The sequence below is a fragment of the Panthera leo genome, chromosome D3 (genome assembly GCF_018350215.1).
Source record: "Panthera leo isolate Ple1 chromosome D3, P.leo_Ple1_pat1.1, whole genome shotgun sequence".
NCBI lineage: Eukaryota > Metazoa > Chordata > Mammalia > Carnivora > Felidae > Panthera > Panthera leo.
Window position 1 is genome coordinate 11,036,260 of NC_056690.1, and position 21,713 is coordinate 11,057,972.

At 59.4% G+C, this 21,713-nt stretch overlaps 1 protein-coding gene across 3 annotated transcripts in view; it reads right to left on the reverse strand.

Moving 5' to 3' along the window:
• Positions 1 to 257: 257 nt before the first annotated feature.
• The window catches only part of RBM19 (RNA binding motif protein 19), a 148,874-nt gene continuing 127,418 nt past the window's right edge, over positions 258 to 21,713 (reverse strand). For 2 of the 3 annotated variants that reach the window (XM_042909840.1, XM_042909843.1), the window contains one exon: positions 5,342 to 9,984. In XM_042909840.1, the coding sequence (XP_042765774.1) occupies positions 9,973 to 9,984 (12 nt within the window). In that variant the 3' untranslated portion in view covers positions 5,342 to 9,972. Of the gene's footprint in view, positions 344 to 5,341; positions 9,985 to 21,713 lie in introns of those variants that run through there. The other variant, XM_042909844.1, reaches the window with a different exon arrangement.

The window sequence follows — 21,713 nt, forward strand, 5'->3', positions numbered from 1 at the left end:
CCCTGTTTGCTCCATGGGGAAACTGAGGCCCGAGGGGGAGAGTGGGCCCGTCCGGCTAGGACAGCAGGTCAGGTTGGCAGACTCCCCCCTTCGCCCAGTCCCTTGATTGGAGCCCACAGCCCCCGTCCCTCCCTCCCGCCCTCCCCAGGTCGGTCCCCCCCAGGGAGAGCCAGGGAGGACAGTGATGGATCTGGGCCAGCCTTCATTTTCATTCCTTCTCCACTTCTCCTGCTGCAGACCGATGACAAGTGAGGACGTCTGTGACCCGGAGAAATTATCTTCCCTTCTCTTTCACGGCATAATTTTCTGCCCTCTCGTCTGGACAAGCCTGGGTGATTTTTAGCTACAAAAAAAGGGGGAAAATTATCATTCAGAAAAAAAAAAATAGAAGGAGTCTCCTAGCTATCCGACAGACAGGCTGTCTCCCGGGTGAAAATGAAAATCTCCTGTCCTGTGAGCCCCGGGGACTTCGAGGGGGGTTCGTACTCGCGGGATGACGGCGGGCATCCCAGAAGGCAAGGCTTGTGGCCCCAGAAGTGTCCAGCTGTCCTCGGCGGATGGGGTACGGGCGGTTTTTCTGGGTGCACCTCAATGCCCACCCACACGTGGGTGCCCACCTTGAGGACTTCGGGGCGAAACAGCTTGGTTGTGGGTCACCCGTGAGTGCCCCCGTGTCATCTGACAGGCCAGCCTCACGGTGCCCAGGACCCGGGCAACTGTCCACCCAGCTTGCGGCTTTCTGGAAGCTTCTCTCCCTGCCCCACCATCCAACGCGCACACACACACGGCCACATGCCCCATGCGTCAGCAAGGAGAGTATTTTTGACTTTCCAAAAAAATCTCTGTTTAATTTTTCTGATTTGAAGCTTCAAACGTTACAAGCAAAGGCTCAGCAAGGGAAGGCCCATCTGTTTCCTCAACCTTGTGAGTAACCATCGCTAATGATTTGGTGTCCATTTTTTTCCAGACTTCTCTGTGCAAACACCATGATTATAAAAACGCAGATGTGCGTGCGCACACACACACACACACACACGCCAGTTGTAAAGCCACTAGCACTGGACTTGAAGGGTGTAGTGGCCAGCATATGCTGGGCTAATTTGGCTCTGCTATGTGACCTTGCCTCTCTGGGCCTCAGTTTCACCATCTGTAAAATGGACACAGTAACAGCATTAAGGGCTCCTGGGAGGACAAACTGGGATGGTGTGTGTTAATCACGTATAGCGTCTGGCGTGGCAGATAATATCCCCCCAGGTAATAGCTGCCGTTATTATTATTAGCTCTGGATGTGGCTTTGCACTGAATGGACTGGAGGAGGCTGTGTTTTTGTTCTGGAAGCAACCGTGGGGCTTTGCGGCAAAGCAACTCTCCTGTACCCTCTCCCCCAACCTGTGGCTGCAACTTGGAGGTCAGAGGTGAGCCTCGCGGGGTTGGCGTGGCCCCTGAAATGACGCACGTGCCCACCCCTTTTGCGACCACTGAAAACAGTGTTCCTTCCTGGCAGAGAACTTCCATTTTTATCAGGTACACAGGGTGGTCCTGGGGACTGGGATCTGAACGCTCTCAGGCAGCGTTCCGAGGAGGCTGGGAGTCCCAGGAACCCTTTGCAGGCCCTTCCTTTTCTACCTTGCCCTATGTGGGACCACAATGTCCTCACATACCTCAACCCCAACAACGGACTGCATCAGATTGTGGAAGCAGGCGTGAGAACGGAGAGTCAGGCACCCCAGGTCTGCGGAAAGGAGAAGCCGTGCTGCCCCTGTCCCCACGTTCAGTGTAGTGCTTGGAAAATATTATGAGCTTTCCACGAAATACGTTACGTTAACATGTAATTGAGTTGATTGGTAGTATTGCTAAATGAACTAAGTATCTTTACATGTCTCAGTTTTAACTGCTGAACAAACAGTACCTATTAATGGATGGCACCCACATAAATGACATCTCTTTGAGGTCCTTACTGTTTTAAGAGTGGAAAGGAATTGGGGCGCCAGGGTGGCTCAGTCAGTTGAGCGTCCGACTTCGGCTCAGGTCGTGATCTCGCAGTTCGTGGGTCCCAGCCCCGCGTCGGGCTCTGTGCTGACAGCTCAGAGCCTGGAGCCTGCTTCGGACTCTGTGTCTCCCTCTCTCTCTGCCCCTCCCCTGCTGGCATTCTCTCTCACTCTCTCTCTCAAAAATAAATAAAAAACATTAAAAGTTTTTTTAAAAAAAAGAGTGGAAAGGGGTCTTGAGACTCAAAAATTTGAGAACTGCTGCTCTACCAACTTAACTGGTTGAGAGAGAAGGGGCCGAGAAGATTCTGACTCTAACCCAGGGAATGGTGGTGGCTTTGGCGAAGGAGCATCCTGGGGCGTGTGGCGGGTAAAGCAGGCCAGGGTCAGGCAAAAGGGGCAGATCAAGGATCAGGCCAGGGTGCCCGGGGGCTCAGTCATTAATCTGACTTCAGCTCAGGTCATTATCTCACAATTCAAGAGTTCAAGTCCCACATCAGGTGAGCTTGAGCCCCGCTTCAGGTGAGCCCTGTTTCTCTCTCTCCCTCCCTCCCTCTCTCTCTCTGCCCCTCATGGGATTCTCTATCTCTGTCTCTAAAAAAAAAAAAAAAAGGATCAGGCCAACTGGACCCTAACCAGGGACAGCCATCCCTAGAGGTCATACAATCAGCGATAGACATGTAATAATAAGGAGAAAACAGCGTTTTCTAGAACTCTTGTTGGGGGAGACTCAAATAGCTCTGGACACTGTAAGGCTCTTGGAGTAGGGAGGGTGATCCCCAAGGAGTTTTTTCATATAACAAAGATGTTTGCTAAACTGCCTTCGTAGGACCATGTGTTTAGTAACTAATGGCAAAGCCACTGCTTTGCTGAGGACGATATGCAAGTTCAGAGCCGGAGCGGAATTGCAGTGGTTCCTGTAGGAGAGGCCGAGCTCTTTCTTCCACCAGGGGGCACTCATTCTTACCGTCTCCCCAGGAAGCTCTCTGCTGCTCCTTAAAACGATGCTGAGCAAATCTCTTCAGTGGCTCTCAGCCTGAAGGGGCACCAAATCATTAGCTCTGCTGGGCAGAAAGAACATTTGGGTTGATTACCAGGAGGGCAGAAATGGAGAAGCAGGTGGATCCAGGAAAGAGGCAGTTGAGGATTCCAGGGGAGGAAAGGGCTCCCGTGCCTGTCAGGATGGGCTTACGACATTACAAGACTCAGGGTCCAAAGTGCAGACACTGGCTCTCCCATCAGGAAGAGACGCTTGCCAAGAAGCATCCTCAGGGGCGACAGGTTAGGTGTGAATCCCAAGCAGGACCTTGAAGGCAGCTGGGGATAGGAAGGAAAGTTCCTTGGCCAACCCGCATGGATGGTGTAATATAGGAAATCTTTTTCTTAACAGAACACGTTCGGAGGGCTGCGGGTCAACACGTGAGACTCCACTGTGTTTGCAGGCTGGAGGCTGATAGCGAGGGGGTCCATCGGCCTTGGAAAGAGGCTAAACGGCTCTGTTCCCCTATGTTCCCGACACTTCCTGAGAAAGGGGCGCGCTTTCTGTGCACCTGAGGAAACGCTGAATGCTCTTGGGAAGCAACGAGGTGCTGAAGCACAGCTGTGCTGTGCGGCTGGGGCATTTCCTCCACCTGCAAGTCCCAGGGTCTCGGGGTGGGGGGGTGAGCCGTGAGAGGGACAAGCCATGCCAGCCTCCAGACGGGAGGGGTGGTGGTCTGGGGATGAATAGGATCTGGGTGTGCGTGTTGGGGGGTGACTGTCTACTCTCACACCCTGCTTCCAGAACGTTCTAGAACATTCTGGAACATGGGAGAACATTCTGGAACATGGGGTGGACTGTGGGCTCAGTCACCGAATCTCCCTCCAGCGGGGGCGTGGGGCAGGCAGGAAATGGTAATTAAGGAGGGCTTAACAAGGGAACAGAGGTGTGGGCGAGGCGAAGAGGCACCACGAAGAGGGGTGAAGTGCCTCGGGACTGGTGACAGTGGGGAGCCATTACAACTCGGCTGCCGGAGGTAGGGCGCCCAGAGAGCTCGTGCCTTCTCAGTGGGGTCCACATCACCCCCAAAGGGGCAAAAAATGGGTGCCTGGGAGATGAAACGAACTTACCTTTTGATGTCTGAAGCATAAACATGCATACCTAAACAGACACCCAGTAGGTCTGTGGTGTTGCGATTTCAGCGGTGGGGGAGTCATCAGGAAGGAGTCGAAGGGATCTCCGTAGGGGGATGGTAATGAATAGAGAACAAAGCATTGCTGTCGCTGATGGTGTCCACTGCCAGCCAGACACTGGGGCCTCTGATGGGGGGGTGGGGGGACCAGTCAACCCCGGGTGACCCGCCAGCCGGGGGTCTGGCAAATTAATGGCCCAACCTCTTTCCCCTCCGGCCTCCCATCTTCTGTCAGGGCCTCCCCCGGGGCCAAACACAACTTGATCCTTGAAAGGGAGTCCCTTGACGCCTTCCACCTGGGCCAGCCTCCCGGGCACGGAGCGGGGTGAACGGTGGAGACCAGATCCGGGGCCAGATGCAAACGGATGATGTCCGGCACCTGATCCTGAGTAGCCCTTACGAGCGGCGTGGCTTTGGGGGAAGGTCTATCTGGCACAAGTTTCGGCCTGACTTCCCAGCTCTCTGTTGGAAACGATATCCCTCTCTCTCCCTCTCCAGGCAAGAAATTGGGTCAGAAGCTGGGTGGTTCAAAAGTATGGCCATCATGGTATCGGGGGGGGGGGGGGGGGGGGGGCTTACGGTTTAATAGGGAGTTAGACTTGCAGACAGGGCAGTTCCTCTGCAGAGATGTACAAAGGTCATGGGAGGTGAAGAATCCAGAAGAGGATTCCAGTTGGACTGGACCCCGAAGAGGCAGGTAGAGCTCTTCATGCTCCCGAGGCTGGTCTGCCTCTGTGCCCCTGTTCGTGCCGTTCCACCCTGGAATGCTTGTCCGTGCCCTCTCCGTCTGCTTAGGTGTGACCTGTCCAACTGGACGTGTCCGTTTTATCCACAAAGCCTTATCTCCTCTGACACAAGGTCTATGCCAACTTCTTTCCTGAGATGTCTTGGAGCAGAGACAATCCCAACTTTTGGTTATTTCTGGGATCTTGTCTCCTCTAATAGTGAACACCTGGAGGGGGGGGGCTAGGGTCACCCTTGAGACAGAAGTCCCAGAGCCCAGGGTTGCTACCCATCAAAATGACCGGGGGACACCTGCAATGCCTGTTAAACACACACACACAGACACACACACCCCCCAAAAACAAAACGGACACCATAAAAAGCAAAAAAAAACCCAACACCAAAAAAAAAAAAAAAAAACAAAAAAAACCACACCCAACAACCAGAAACTTAGCCGGGAGTTCTGAGATGCCCCCACTGTCCCGGATGAGCCATTACAGAATCTCTTGGGGTGGGGTCAAGGTGTATGTCTTTCAAAAACTCCCCAGGGGACTCTAACGCGCATCCAGGTAAAACAGGATAAATCACACAACAGACTTGACTATTGGATTACATACGCACGTGGGTATCTGTGGCCTCTTTATTTGTTTTTGGAGCTACAGCTTAGACAAAAGGCACATCTCACCGCATTTCTACCCGTGTAAACCCCTGCGCGACCGCCACCCAGATCAAGGCGCGGGGACGTCTGCAGCCCGTCGGCGGGCTCCCCTCAAGGGCAGTGGAGTCGCGCAGCAATTTTGTGCCTGGCGCCTTCCACCCACTGGGCACCGTCGGTGAGATTCGTCCACGCCACGGTCTAGTCACCCGTCCTGCTGCTGAGAAGAGATCGGCGTCCCCATGGACGCCACGCCTGGAACTTTCCGGGCGTAGACGGGCCGGCCCGCGGGGCAGCAGGCACACCGTGGGTCTTCAACAAATGTTTGCCGACTGCCTGCCATTGGGCCGCAGAGCTTAGGCAGAGAGCCGTGTGACGGTTTCTCTTGGCCCCGCTGGCCCTCGACCTCAGGTCAGGGAGTGGATTAAGGGGTCGGGACTGGGACTGGCCTGCTGCTGGGTACTGGGAACCAGGGCTCACACACTCATCGCCTCTCGTGCAACGCCACTGAGGCCTCCCTCCATGCCAGGGTATCTGGAGTCGGTGGTCGTTGTACGATTTCCATTTCAATGCACCTTTCTGCTTAAGAATGGGCCTCTTGAGAGAACAAAAAAAACACGGAATACATGTCCTTTTTTTTTTGTCTTCTTCTGCATCAAGAATTTGCACATTCTCGCCATTTTTCTCTCCTATTGCACAGAACGTTTGTCCCGACGTGCCTCCCAACTCTGGAGACCCAGGGGGATAGCACGTGGGCCCTGTCAGGGCTTGTGCCGGAACATTCTCGCCTCTCTCTCCCTCCTGTTTGTTTTCCACCACGCTTGGCTCCTTCCCCACCTCCATTCAACGATCCCGTGAATTGAACCCCAGAAAGCAGTCTTTTTCACACGGCGACATCTGCCCACCCAACTTGCTCTTGGGTGAACTGAGGGCTGCACGGAGAACAAGGATCCGTGTCTAGCTGGACTCGCTTCCCTTTAGCCCTTCCCAGTAAGGAGGGGACTTGAAGCAGTTCTTGGTTTCGTACAGCGAACATTCCGCACTCAAGTAAACAGCAGGTTCATCGTGTCGTCAAAGATGGTTCTTCCACACGGGGCGCTCCATTTCAGAATCTCAAGGCTGTGGCTTTCGAAACCAGACACACCCACTCACTTCTCTCCGGCCCCGGTTCCTTACCCTGTGTACCAGCCTGGGCATTCTTTTGGCAAATAACACAAAAACCAACTAACTGTATCTTAAAGACGGACGGGGACTATTCTTCCAATGTACCGAAGAATCTGGAGGTTGCTGGTGCGGATTTTCAACGGCCTGCCTGTCTCTGCAATTCTCACGGCCTTTCCCTCAAGGTGGCAGAATAGCTGCGGCAGCTCCGGGCATCACATCTAAACCAAAGGCAGTAAGAAGTGGGGAGGAGCGAGGGAGGGCCTGCAGTTTCCCTACCCCTTTTATCAAGAGAACAAAACCTTCTGCTGGAAAGCTACCAGATTTCTGCTTGGGTCTGATTGGCTACAACTGTGTCTCCCACGCCTCTAGCTGCCACGGTGCCCGGTAGGCAACACGGACGGACAGGCTGGGAACCACCGGTTTGCCCGCGGCGTCTGCCACATCTTGTTTTCACCCCGTCTCCCACGCTTCACTGGTGCACCCTTTACCTTTCTTGTCTAAATGAACAGCAAGCCCTCTACAGTGGCCTCTGCGTGGCCGGGCACCTGTCCACTCCGTCCCTCCGTCATCCAGCTTTCAGTCCTTAACCACATGGTCCGTCTGCCTCCGGACCTTTGAACTTGCTGGTCTCCGCCCAAGATGCTGCAGTCCGCCTCCGGGGTCGGCTTCCTTTCTGGCCTCGACTCTTGGCTTAAAAGTCACTTCCCCGGGGCAAGGCCTCCCAGGCCACCACCGCCAGCCGAGCCGGCCCTTTGCCCACTGGCTCTCACCGCTGCTTGAAATTGTATTATCCCTTCGTTCCGGGTTTAGCGTCTGTGCTCCCACGAGGCTTCAGCAGGTAACGTCCCCGTGCGAAGCACGGTGCCAGGGTCTCAGCAAGTATTTGCTGAATGAGTAAGTGGAAGGAAAGGAACGTTGAAAGTCTGCCGGCAGGTACCAATCGGCAGGCGGGGGCTACGGCTCAAATACGGGACCTGAAATGGCCCGAACGGCACCGTCGTTAGGAACAGAATGTGCGTGTGTGCGCGCTCACACATCCACACGCTGCACAGTAAAACGGGACAAGGAGAGAAGAGCCGAGGAATTCTGAGGCGTGATAAGGGCGCTTTCATGGCTTCTCACCGGCCTTTGGGCTTCCTTCCCGGACCATGAGGCTGGACGGGCAGCACCAGGGGTCGGAGGACGGAACGAGTCATTTGCCGTGACTCATTTATAGGCCCAGATGCATTTCTTTCCACGTGGGCGCAGTGTCGCAGGCTCATGAGGATGGGGCCACGGCACGGGGGGACCGGGCTGCATTTCACACGCAGGGCACCTGCACACCTTTCTTGGGGGAGCACCCAGCCCCTGCCCGGGGGTCGCAGGGGGCGCGTGGGTACTTGGCACGAAGGCCGCTGCGGTTGCCTGTTCAACGCCCCGGCCGCCTCCCACCTTGCTGCCCCCTCCTAAGCGTCATCCCTGTGCAAAGGTCGTTTTTGTTGAACGCTGACCCTCCCAGGGCAGGGCCCGGTCCCTCGCCTTTACCATCCCAGTGCCGAGCACCCAGTGGGCGCTTATTAAATGCTTGATGCTCTCATGTCTGAACCACACTCTCCTCCCATCTTCCAGAAGACGCTGTACCTCCCGTGTGAAGTTTATTCAATTCATTCTGGTCTTATTAACCCCACACCCGACTGGAAGCTCTTTTCAGCACAAGGGCGGTGGCCTTGCCTCTCAGGGCGCAGCCCCGGGCCCGGCCCATCACGGAGCTCTGCAAACACCTGCTCCCCCGAGGCGAGGCCCTCTGGAAGCCTCTGGAAGAGGGGGGCCACCGCGGGCGCGGCTTTCCCAACGCGCTCGTGTGATGGCCCTGCCACTGGGAACTCAGAGCAAAGTCAGCTGCTGTGTTTTGTAAAAGGAGGTCGGGAAGACGTTTAAGGACACCTCCCTCTTCCCTTGCCTTCTGCCTCCGGAATACTCTGGATCTCAGAACATCGGTGACTCGTGCAAGGAGACGTTAAGACAACCAAGTGGGTGGACGGACAGAGAAATGGGAATCGGTGTCCAAATACTTCCAGAACCCTCTGGGTGGAGCCTCAGACCATTCTTCACCCTCTTCCCTCCTGGACAATCTCGAGCAGCCATGACATCCCCTCCCCCTGCAAGGGGCCCAGTGCTTTCTCCGACTGCTGGGGTCTATCCATCCAGCCGAGGTTGCTTCTTCGAGACCTCCCCCCACCCAAATTCGGCTCTGGCCCCAACTTTCGAAGGCGTCCGGGGAGGGTGAGCTCACGCACTGGGCATCCACAGCCGGGACATCTGCCCACTCTGCGTGCGTGGGTGGCCCCAGGTGAAGGATGTGGGGGCGGGGGGGGGGGGGAGGGGAGATACCAGGCAACAAACACCAGGGACCTCAGTAGCCTCTCCTCTGTCAGGGGAGGGAGGGCCACCGTCTGGGCCTCGGGCGGAACCCGCAGAGGAGGTCCAGGCCTCTCCTCTCCAGCGATGCCGTTATCAGAACCCGGAGAGGGGATCTGAATAAAGACGAGCCGGAGAGAGAGCGATCCAGCCCCCACCGCGGTTTCCAGGCGACACACAGGCTGTCGTGGCCGTTGTCATACAAACCCTTTCCCCGGAAGACGGCGGGTCCCACGGGGAGAAGGGGTGAGGCGGAATATTTTATCAGCCATGTACATATGTAACCAGAAATGGGGCTGAAAAGCAAAACCTCGTTTCCCTGAATAGGGGGAAGGGAGGAGGGGTGGAGAGGGGCTGGCGGAGGTGGCTGGAAGGGACTTATCTCTACGAGGTCAACGGTGAGAACACGGCTGTGGCCATGGTTCTCGCCCTCCGAGTTGTCAACGAGGAAAATGTCCACGCGGAGGGCTGTTCTGGGGACGAAGTTCAAAAGGCATCTTGTTTTCGCATTTAGAAATAGGAATCCAATATACATATAAAAGGTGAAGGGAGAAAAGGAGTAGGAAGTATTTGAGAACCGTGCAGGAACGAGCCAGATTTCTCGCTCACGGGCCACCTTCCAGTCGTGGTTCGAAGACAGCTTTGCTTCTGTGGGCAACGGGTCCTAAGTCCCGGCTTCCTGTGCATTGCATTTCTGGGATCAGCCTGCAGCATGGGGCTGGGGTGCGGTGGGGGGAGGCTGTGTCCGTGTGGCGCTGGGACAGAGAGAGTCCGGCTTCCCCCTCCGGTCTATCCAGGTATGCCGAGTGGAAGGCGCGGTCTGTCCTCTGCTCCGAAAAAGGCAGCCGTCTCTTCCCTGCCCTGGTGAGCTCCGTCATCCGAGGATCTAAAGAATGAGGTTAAAAATAATAATAACAATAATCGTGGGCGAGACACCTGCTTTGCGTGAAAAGGTTGGCGTGAAAGCGACCAACCTCGCCAACACCCACCGGCCCTCTTGCCCGGGGAAAGCGCCCGCCCGCAAGGTGTGGTGAAGGAGGCTCTGTCGCGCCAGGCGGGGAGGTCTGGGCAGGGGGGTGGGGAGAAGGAAGACCCCCATGTTGTCCGGAGACCGGCCCGTGCGCGCCTCTCCGAGGAACAGAACGTGGATGGCACACCCTCTGGCCGCAGCTCACCCGAAAGTTTGTGAGGTCAGCAAAGTTAACGCGGAGACGGATGGAGACAGGGAGAGAAGGAGAGAAGAGGGAAGCGAGGGGGAGAGAGGGGTGAGAAATGCAAGAACCCATCTGGGCAATGCATCACATTGAAATTGCCCCGCATTAAAAATTCACCAGCCAGTGAATTTTCAAGGGATTTGTAGTAATTAGATGACAAAATGCTGGCAAATCTCAGGCTTGCCAAAGATGTTACTCAGGGGTCAAAGACTCGACACTTTCGGCTGGGTAATTTGTAAGTGTCAATCACTCCCAGCCATCAGAGAGCAGGCAGGATCTAACGGCTGCATTCTAACTAAGGCGAGAAGAGCCTTCAGCCGGCCGTCCGCCAGCAAACCCCCAGACCCCGCGGCCGCCACCCCGCCTGGGGCCCCGGAGCCACGCCGGCCAACCCAACTCTCCAAGTTCTCGTTTGATTTTATTCCCCTTTATCCTCCTCGGACGTCCCTCCTTCGAGGCGGAGAAAATGTCCTGTGGCCAGAGCCTCTGGAGGTCGAGAGCTCTGCGCTGGGGCATTGGTGGGGGGGGGGGGGGGGGGAGGACACCCAGCCCCGGGGCCTCAGTTTTCTCCTCTGTCAAAGGGGAAAGAAGACTCACCTCGCAGGGGCATTCTGACTGAACCAGGAAGCTCTCTGCCGACCTGACAGAGTCAGTAGCTCAGGGTCGACGCGCCCTTGCCCCCGGAGCTGTTCTGGGCTCAGGGGACTCAGCAGGGACCAATAACACGCCTGCCCTCATTGAAATTTCTGGCTGGGGGCAGCAGGAGGAACAGACAACAAAGGAACAGCAACTACGTCAGAGAGGGGCAAATGCGCGGAAGAAAATGAAACAGAGTTGGGGGGTAAAGTATTTTGTACCCAGGGGGAGGGTCACATTAGATGAGGTCACATCTGAGGAGAAACCAGGAGATAACAATAGGGGACGGGTAAGGATGAGCCCTGAGCCGGAGGGGATTCTCACGGAGGCTGGAGACGGTCGGACAACGGTGGGCAGGGGTCCGGTGGGGCTTGGCCCTTGAGGCCTTGGATGCTTTGAGGCCCCACGAGACGGGACTCCGGGCGGCCCGGCCTGGAAGGCCGCGCCTCAGATCTGACCCGAGTCCTAACGGGGGGGGGGGGGGGGGGGGGGGGGGGGGAAGCCATGGGAGGGCCTGCGAGGCTGGGCCTACAGCCGCCAGACGGCCTCATTCCACCTGCCCGTGCTGAATTAGAGCGAGGGGCCAGGCGGGCCAGTGGCTGCTTGGAGCCCAGGCCGGATAGGCTTCCGAGAGAACGGGCACGAGGGGGTCTTCTCTCTCGCTGCCTCGGCCCATCGGGGTGGCTTCTGCAGAAAGCGTTGGCTTTGCACTCAGACCCCGGGCCTCGAAGCCTCACTCTGCTGTTTCCGGACCGCACAACCGTGGACAACCCGCCACACCTCTCTGAGCCTTAGTTTCTGCACACGAGCCCTCGCTCACAGGGTCAGGGAGGGCCTTTGGTAAGAAGCATCCGGCTCCGGGGAAGTTCTCCATAGAAGCATTTCTAAGGCACACAGCGCCTATCAGTGAAAGATGATCGGACTCCGGGGGGCCGTGTCCGAGGATCCTACACAGCGAAAGCGGCTGACCCCCGTTTTAGGGAGACGAACCGAAGGCCAACCTCTGCTTCCAAAGACGAGGAGCCAGAACAGGTTGTCTCCGTGCAGTCTGCTGCCCGGTTTGCCAACGTCCAGATGCAAACCGGGCGGGATCTAAATGCTGGGCCTATTTATGTATTTGGTAAAGACTCCCGCCGGGTCCGGGGCTCGCATTTCTCACTCACTTTCTCCCTCGGGCTCTTTCTGGGTATTCGGGGGGGGGGGGGGAGGGGGAAGGGCACGGTGTTGGGTCCCCTCAGCCGCCTCCCTCCCCGGGCCTGGGTCTCCAGCCGGCCAGCCTTCGCTGCAGGTGAAACCGCTCAAGGGGAAAATGAGAAACTCCGCGGCGTTTCGGGGGAGGCGGAGGGCCGCGCTGGCCAAACCTCACTGCCGCGCAACCCCTCCCCCCTCCCCCACATCTCAGAGGCATGGCAGGGCCCTTAAGGCGCGAACGACGGTCATCAGTTGGTGGCAAGGCGGCTCATCCATTCCCCACGGGGGCATGTGATTCTCCTGGAGAATCAACGAGAGCAGGAGCGACACCCACCATCACCGTGGCTGTTGTTTACTGAGCACTTACTACGTGCGAGGCGCTGGGCGCGAGCCGGTGTGCTGGGGACGACGGCCTGGAGGACGTGGCCTGGCCGCTGCCGGGTGCACAGACGCAGCGCTGGCGACCGCCACACTGCCCTCCCAGGGCTGAGGCCGAGCTCCCGACGACCACAGAGCCCCGTGTCCACGGCTGTCCCGTCCGTCCACACACACGACCACGGGGACACGCACCCGCGTCCCCTCAGACGCCAGGGCGAAGCACCTAACCTCTCGCTCCCAGGACGCACGGGCACGTCAGTGTTCTGTCTGCCACGGCTGGCCCGTCCGCTCCCCGCCTTGCCTGTGGGCTCTGCAGGGCAGGGGCTGGGTCTGCCCTCCTCCCCGCGGACCCCAGGGCCTGGCCCAGGGAAGGTGCTCGTGTCTTATGAATGAACAAATGCGCTGGGCTCAAAGGCACGGAGACCAGACGGTCTTCTTTCTTCCAAGCTGAGTGACTTTGGGGGGCGGGGGAGGGGGGTCCCTGAGCCTCTATTTGCTCAACTGCAGACTGGGGAGAAACCGCAGATTGCAGGGGTCGCTGGGCTGCAGTGAGGACTCTGTAACTGATCATTCAGCTTTTTTATTGTGAAATCCCCGGGGCCGAGGACTTAGCTCTCAAAGGAAGATGGCCGAGGCACTAGGACTCAGAGCGGAGCCCCGAGAATCTGTCGACGGTGTGTCCGGAGGCCTGCAGGGGCTTCTAATGTGGGCCCCGAACTTCTCAAGCCCCGAGTCCGGGTCGACCACAGTCCCCGACAGAACCGCCTTTCCCTCTGGAGACAGAACACCGTTCCTGCCGGGACTCAGGGGACTGGTGTTACTTCTGCACCGACTGAGGACGGGTTGGGAGCCGGACTCGGCTGTCCCAGCAAGGGGGGCCGTGGCACCACGGCGGCTCACCAGGCCAGGCAAGGACGCGGGGCAGGTGCACCGTGCAGGCCCCCACAAGCCCCGTTAACAATCCAAACGCTCCCCCTGGTGCGCGAGGGAGAGGGGCAGCAGGAATGGGCTCAGAGCCTTTTGCGGTCGACGCAGGGCCGTGTCTCTGCATTTGGGAGACGACGACGGGCAGACGGAGACCTGGCAGGCAGGCTGCGTGGCGCACAGTCTGGAGGTGAAGAGGTGAAGAGCACACGCTGACTCCGGCTTGGCCGCGGGGCTGTGTGGTCTCGGGCGAAGCACCTAACCTCTCTGAGTTTCCGCTTCCTCACTGCAGATCGGGACGGCAGAAGCGGTGCCCCTCTAGCGGGCTGGTGGGTGAACTGAGCCATCTGTGCTTAGGGCAGCAATGGTGACGGCCTCTTATCAGGACGGTGGAGAAAACCGGAACGAGGGAGGCCGCGGGAGGGAGGTGACCCTCGCTGGACGTCCACGGTGTGCCAGGGGCTTTACACATCCCTTTTGGTCCATAGGCCCCCCTGTAGTGGGGCCACAGCTTAGCGGATCCTCTGAGGTGGGTGTTCTCGTCCCATTTAAAGGAGACGGAGGCACAGAAAGGCCAGGTGACTCAGTCCCAGGGCCACAGAGCTTGTAAGAGTACAGCTAGATCTCACGCCGGAGTGCGGCCTGTTCCCGTGGCTGTCCTTAACCCCGATTCCCCGACCTTGGGCTGCGGGGCGCACGCAGGAGACGGGCACCCACGCAAGTGCTCAGAAGGGGACTGGGCTCCACCCGGGACTCCGGGTGCTGCTCTCCAGGACCAGGAGGGCCGCGGTCCCCCTGGGACGTTCTGCCCCTGGCCTCCTGTCTCGGCTGGGGGTGCCGGCTGGACCCCATGGCTGCCCGGTACCCAGCGGGATGGATGGGAACCTGCGGGGGCCCCACACCCCAAATGCCGGCGACACGCAGGTGGGCTGTGGCATCCCTGAAAGGCGGCCTCGCCTCCCCCCGCTTCCCCAGAGCCTGCTCCCCGCGCCCCCGGGGGTGCTGGCTGCTGCCCGTGCGGGACGCCTGCTCGCTGAGAGCGCTAGGGGCCTCGGGCCACCCTGCCGCCCGCGGCTCCAATGTCAGGCTTTCCAATTCCGGTCACATCGCGCCCACACCTGCCTGCCGCTGCCACTCTCCTTTCCCGGACCCAGTTTGGGGTGAAAGCCTTCCTTATTAGTCAATCTGGATCCCACTTACTGTGAATTACCAGGCCTGATTGATATTCATGAGTGGATGCATCTGAAACCTCAGCCGGCTGTCACGTGACTCCCCGCCTTGGGGGCCGCGGGGACCTGAGCAGCCCTGACACGCGGCGGTGGCCCCCAGCCGGGGACAGCACGGTGCCCTGGGAGCGGCCCTTGGCTGACAGAGGTCCCCCCCCCCCCCCCCCCCGACAGCGGTGGCCGGGCCCGGAAGGTGCCAGCAGGGCTTTCCAGTCTGGACGGGTTCTGGGGGCTGGGGTGGGAGGGGGCCGGCGGCCAGGCTCCAAGCCCCCACCACAGCAGCCTCGCACAGGCCGTGCCCCACTCCCCTCTTCCCCTTTGCTTGGCTGCCTCCCGCCCCCCCCGCGAGTGGGACCCCACTTCTCAGAAGCCCCTTCCCAGCACCCACATCTGCACGAGACCCCCGTTACTGTCTTCACGGTGCACCCAACAGTCCCCGCACACACACTGCAAAGCACCCCAGACTACATGGCGTTTCTGGAGCTGGGGGCAGAGCCGCGGTGCGTTTCCCAGGGAACAGGCCTTGGGCTGCGGCTTGGCACCCACCCTCCGGGGCCCTGGGACCCCCGGGGAGGGACGGTCTTTTCTATTTTCAGAGGAAGCAGATGCAGAGGTTCAAGACCGGGAAAGCAGAATCCGTGCTGGGTGATTCTCCAGCCTGTGCTTCTGGGCCCTTCACCTCTCACCCCCCAAGGGCTTGGGTTTCTGGCAAGTACCCTCCTCTGGAGGGTCCAGTGGCTTTCGCTCCAGAAGCCAAGACTCCCAGGCAAGACGCAGTTGAAAATAAATACTTGACAGTCAACTCAGAGAGGGTAAAAATGCCGACGGTCCTCTCCTCCCTCGTTCTGGAAACAGCTTTGCTGAGTGGAGGCTGAACGGATGGGGCTGGGACTGCTTTTCGGGTGCTAACGAGTCCAAGCACGGGCTCCAAGCAGGACCCAGGAGGACCCGCTTTCCAGTCCGCCCAGAAGCGCGGCCACACCACCCGGGGGGAGAGGCGGGAGGTGCTGTTGTCCCTGATTTGGGGCCACGCGGCCAGAGCAGGGGGCTGGGGATGGCAGAGGAGCCGCGACACAGAGAAACGAGGCTAACTCCCAATCTCCGGTTTCTGCATCCTAACGCTTCCAGAGAAAGTGGGGTTCAGAACGACGGGAGTCTTGGGAACCAGAATGGACCAGATCGGGCTCCCAAGAACCCCGGGGTACCTTCTGAGGGGAGGCTGAGGACGTCTCCGGGCCAAGCTGAGCAGACGCAACTGGGGAATGCGGGCCCGCTGAGGGCGCCCTGCACGGAGGGGAGGGGGCTGGCGGGCTTTGGGGAGGATCAGGGTTGAGGCTGCCTGGCTGGAGGGCACCTGCTGGTGGCCCGCCTGGCTGTGATGACGAAGCAGGATAGACCAGAGCGTGCAGGGAAGGTAAGGAACACAGAACCTTCCAGCAGGAGCGGAGGAACTCGATGGTCCACTCACCCGGGGGTTTGGTGAGTGCCATCTGGGTCCCCCAGCGACGTGAAAGCTTCCAACGTGAGAAGACAGGCTCCTGCGCGACCGGGATTTCCCTGGTTTTGGCCAAGGAGACTCTGAACGGCCTGTTCAAGAGGCCAGACCAGGGCCGGCTTGGATCCCTGGGAATCCTTAGCAGGTGCCTCTCCTGCTGGCCACAACTGGGTACAAGGCCAGGTCCCTGCCCTGACAGGGCATCTGGGTGGTGACAGACTAGGCAGTGAGGGAAGTGTGGAGCAGTGACAAACCCACGGAGGCCCCCCGGGGAGAGCCCCGGAGCCGGGATGGGGGTGAAAAAAGGAGGGAGGCCGCCCCACTCATCTAGGTGGTAGACGGTGTCCAAGGAAGGGTGTGGGGGGGAGGGACTGCATCCAAGCCCCGACTTTCCACCGCCTGCCGCCCTACCCCACGTCCATGCCTCTTGGGAGTCCCCTCCCTTGAGGGCTCCGCCACGTGACGTACTGTGGCCAGTGGGGCAGCAGCAAACACGTCTTCACGCGGAAGCGACACCCATGGGTCTCTCTGGGGATCTGCGCTGACAACTGGTGCTTGGGTCTGAGAACGTACGGGCTTCCCGCACTCGCTCCCCTGCTCCTGGAGCACGAGGACCCCGCGCCTTCGTGGGGCATCCGGCTCCCACGTGGCCCTGCTCCGGCCAGAAGCGCCGTGAGACTGAGCGTCCGGGCTGTGGACGCTGTCTGGGCTGGCCTCTCCCTGGCCCTCGGTCCTGCAGCCTGGTCCTGCCATACTGGGAAGTGACACGCCGGGAGCCGGAGGGGGTTATGGGCTCTGGCCCCAACCCGTTCAGCGCCACGTCCCAGCCCTGAGAACCGCGAACGGAAGCAGTGATGTCGGCTACTGTGCACGTGGCTCCCGGCGTATCCAGCTTCCGCCCTTCTTCCGCAAAGCCAAGGGGACGACAAGACGACGGCCCAGACGGTGCCACGGCCGCCACGGCACGCGCCTGGCAAGCGGCCTGCCTCCATCTGGCACCTTCCCGGAATACTCGCCACTTCGCTTCCCCAAGCCTCAGTTTCCCCACTGGTGCAACGAAGGCGACAAGTCTCCGCCTTGTGACTCGGCCGAGCTGGTGGCTGCGAGGGCTTTGCCCACTGCAGGGTGGCACGCGGGCATCAGAGGAGGCAGCGGTATCATCGCCTGGAATCTTCTCGGGGACCGGGAGACGGGAGGGCTCCTGACAGCTCCTGGGGAAGGCGGAAGCAGCTGCCGCCCGGAAATCTGCAGAAAAATGCCTGCTGTTGGCCTGAGCCCAAGGACGGGGCGCTGAGGCCCCAGCGGATCGTTTTCATGAAAGCTGCAATTAAGGGGAAGTGGGGTTTATTAAGGAAGCTGGAGGGGACGGAGCCCTGGCTTCTGGCGAGGCTCTAATTAGATCGCAGAGCCCCTCTTATTTCGCCGCTGAGCCGGAGCGCTCGGCCTCCTGGGTGGTGGGTGGTGGGGTGACACAGGGGACTCTCCTTGACGCTGGGGGGATGGGTGACGGCAGCGATTGCTTCCGCGGTGCTCAGCGCGTGGGGGGCGCCGGTCTCCGCCCTCAGCGCGTCTGTGCTCGTGAAACCGTCACGGCCCCAGTGAGTCGGTTCTGCCGTTGCTCTCGGGTCACAGGTGAGGACACTGAGGCGGAGAGAGGCCAAGGAGCCGGCCCAAGGTCATGCTGCGGGTGAGGGGCAGAGCCGGGATCTGGGCCCAGACGGCCTGGCTCTGGTCTGTGCCCGGGCCGCGTGGTGCAGCGGGCAGCGCACGGGATGGGGAGTCCTTCAGGTGTGGCCTTGTAGCAGCCACTGGCCCTCTCTGGGCTGCAAAATTACAGGGGCTGGCTTTCGATCGGGACTCGGCAACCTCGATGCGAAGGGTCAGACGGGGAATATTTTCGGCTTGGCAGGCGATACTGCCTCTGTTGCAATTATTCAACAACAGTATGTAAAGCCACGGGCGTGGCTGTGTGCCAATAAAACTTTATGCAAACAGGCAGGGGCGGGATCTGGCCCCCGGGCAGCAGTTTGCTAACCCCCGCTTCCCACCATTCACGGCTCTCTTCGTTACCACTTCTGTTTTACTGTCTTCACGGTCTTAATAATTCCCTTCAGACGGAGAGTTTTGTTTTGTTTTGTTTTGAACCTCCTCCTGGAGCTCGGTGAAATCATAGGTTCGACGAGCTATCTGTGCATTTGTATTTGCAACATACATGTGAAAATAAACACACACGTTAAGAGTCTGCCCCGGCTGCAGCCTGCACGCGATGCTTTGTTGAGTCCTGTTTACATGTTACCTCGGTTCTCTGCACCGCTGGGGTGTCGAGGCAAAGGACGACTATGTGGGGGGGGGGGGACCCGGCCTCACACCCCGACTTTGAACAGAGTGGTTCTGCTCTGTTTTCTACACCGGGGATCCGCAGGACACTTTTGTTTGGGAAAGAGGGTCCCGTGGCCAAGAGAGTTTGGAGCTGTCTAGGGCTGGCTTAGAAATAAACTCGGAAGTTCTGAGCTTCAAGCGAGGATTTACTGGCTCTCCCTTCAGGGGCCCGTGGGTCCCCCACGCTGCTTCTTAGATTTCTTCAAGAAACGCCGATGGTTTCCCATTATGCCTTTGGTCCGGCCCTCTCCTGTGAACTTGACACATGTCTGCCAAGAAGCTCTTTGTCTCCACCTGACGGCTAATGGTCATCTCCAGCGTAATGTGCATTTAAACCCCCAACTCCTGGTGTCCCCCCTGCCAGCTCCGGCAGCAACCGGCCTCGGCACATGCCAGCTTCTTTCTTCCCACCGTGCAGGCCCGAACCTTGGCCTTGCACACCTCAGACTGTGTCCCATGGGCTGCACCTTCAGCACACCTAGGACCTGGCCGCCTGTCACCTCCTCTGAGGGTCTCAGTCATCCCCCCCCCCACCACCCCTAGATAACGCATGTCACGCCCTCCCCCCTCCCCGGGCTCCGTCCACATGCCCCGCCCTCAGGGAGCTCCCCCGTCGGCCCTTCCCGACACCCTGTACAGACGGCGGCCACAGTGGCCCTACAAGGAGCCGACTGCTGGCTGGCTGGCTCCCCACCTCCTGCCGTCAGCTCCCCGGGACCGGGAGCGTCATCTGCCGAGCTCACTGGTCCGGTGCCCACGGCCTGGCCTCGTGCACAGGAGGCTCCACAAACGTGTTGGACACACACAGCAAGGGGTTTTGCCTTCAAACCTCAGCTTCGGCTGCGTAGCTCTATTAGCTCCCGGGGATGAGGACAAGGGCTCAGACCACCCTCCGGGGAGCCTCGGGGCCGCTTCTGTCACCCCCCCTCTCCGCCCAGGAGCCCTAGGATGGCGCCTGGCGCTGGCCACAGCCCTTCTGAGCCACATGTGTCCGGGACTGACGGCATCTGAGGATACTGCAAACACGCGCACGCCGAAAAGCACACTAGAGATTCGTGGCAAGTAGGTGCTGGACGGGAAAAGCCTGATCGGGGGGAAAAAGACAGGATGCCTTTCGTTGCAGCTGCGCTGAGTCAGAGATCCAGACCCAGCACACAGGGGGCCTTCCCTCCGCAGCCCCAGACTCGCCTGTAAACTGGGGACACTGTGGCCAACCGCCCTACGCCTGAGAGAGGGGGACAGAGGCTCTCTCTCACGCTTCCTGCGCGGCATGGCGCTGGGCATGAGCCCTCCGCATGGTGTCGCCTGGGGAAAGTGAGCCCACCTCCCACAGCCGCCGGGAGGTTCAAGCGGGGAGCATTCGGTCCGTCAACTATCGCCACCCCCCACCCCTGCCCGCACGAGGCAGGGGAAGCAGGGTGCAGAAACATGGCTCCTACCCTCCAGGGGGGGTGGCGGGGGGGGCACACAGGAAACCACAACACAGACGACCTGTGACATTTGGGTGTGGCTGGACCTTCGGATTGTGTGGGGGGGGGGCTGGGCTGGCACAAGTCACTGCTGGCAAGATGCCCGTTTCAATGGCTGGGGCAATATGGGAGAATGTTATTAAGCAAGTATTCCGCTAATCTTTTATTAGTAGTATTTCCGGAAAAAAAAAAAAAAAAGCGTGCCACCTAGTCTCAGTGAGGCTCGGGGGAAACAGAAGTGGGGCGGGGGCGGCGGGGGGGAGGGACCCAGGAGCGGCTGTCGCGCAGGAGGGGGAGACCGTGTTCCATTTCTGCAAGGTGCACCAAAGGGTTAAAGTCATTTTCATTAAAATTTAAATTTCAGCAGGCGTTCACTCTCCCTTCCCCATCCTTTGAACGTTTGACTGGCAACCATTTCATATTTCAATCTCGGCAGAACAAATTGAATTAGATGTTGAAGCCGAGCTCGGTTCTGTTCACCAAAGCCTGCATGCTCGGCTTGCGCTAATCCTTCCTAGACGCCGCGGAGCACAGGCACACCGGCCCGGCCACAAAAGACAAGCCGAGGAGGCAGCAAAAGAGGGAGGAAACACAGGCGGGCGAGGGCCGCTGGAAACTGTCTTCGGCCTGACACGTGGGTCTTCAAGCCCAGGAGACAGAAGCTCATGTGGCCGTTCTGGCCTTGAATCCCGGGTGCCCAGCACACGGGGCCCCTGCTAAGTGTCTGATGAATGAATGAATGAATGAATGAACGAACGGACAAACAGGTGAGGCGAACTGGCTGACTCCGTGGCAGCCTCTGCCTCTGGCTGGTGCCCCTTCCCGCCCCATGTGGAGTGATGGTGGCTGCCTGGCCCCCTCCCAGAGTCCAGATGCTTCCGTGGGATCCCAGGTTCACTTGGGTCCCGTGACCCTCTACGCCAGCCCCTGACCGGCGTGCAAACCGGCCAGAAGACGCCGGCTCGAGTTTCCGGGGAGGGAGGCAGACCTGAGGGCTTGCCCAGCGACCTTTGCCGGGTGGGCACCGACAGGACCCTTTCCTTACGCAGCCAAGTGGGTGGACGGGTCTAGGAGTGCTGGCCCAGGGGCCCGAATCCGGCTCTCAGAACGGCCGGTTCTACTGTGACAGTGGCATCCCTGCCCGCGGGTGGGCCCGGGATCACAAGCGTTAGGAGCAAACCCAGCCATACCACGGCCTGGGGAGGGGTCCACCTGTTTTCCAACCGCACACCCAGGCAACCACTGGCTCATCTGGGGTCTGGCTGTGTGCCAGCAGCTGAACCATGTGCTTGCTCGGCCCGCTTTGGGGCCTGTGGGCAGAGGGCACCCTCTCCGGGCCACCTTCCCGCGCGTATGGACTCCCCATCCTGCCCCATGCCTCCGATGTGGGCCCAGCAGGCCTGCCGGGCTCGCGCTGGGGCCTGGCTTCCTTGGGCATTCGTGGGCAGAGCGCCCCAAGTTTCCTTCGTTGTGAAATTCGGACAGCAGTCGTGAGAACTACCCCTTATCTAGCACCCCTGCGGCATGCAACGGTCTAAGTGCTCCCCACCCGGGGTCTTTCAATGTTCAAAACGCTTCTACGAGGCAAGAAGTCTTCTCCTACCCGTTTTAAAGGCACGGACGTGGAAGGAGGAGATGGCTGCATGGCGGCAGGGGTGCAGCGGGGGTCCCGCCCAGGCCTTCCTGGGACCAGGGCCTGTGGG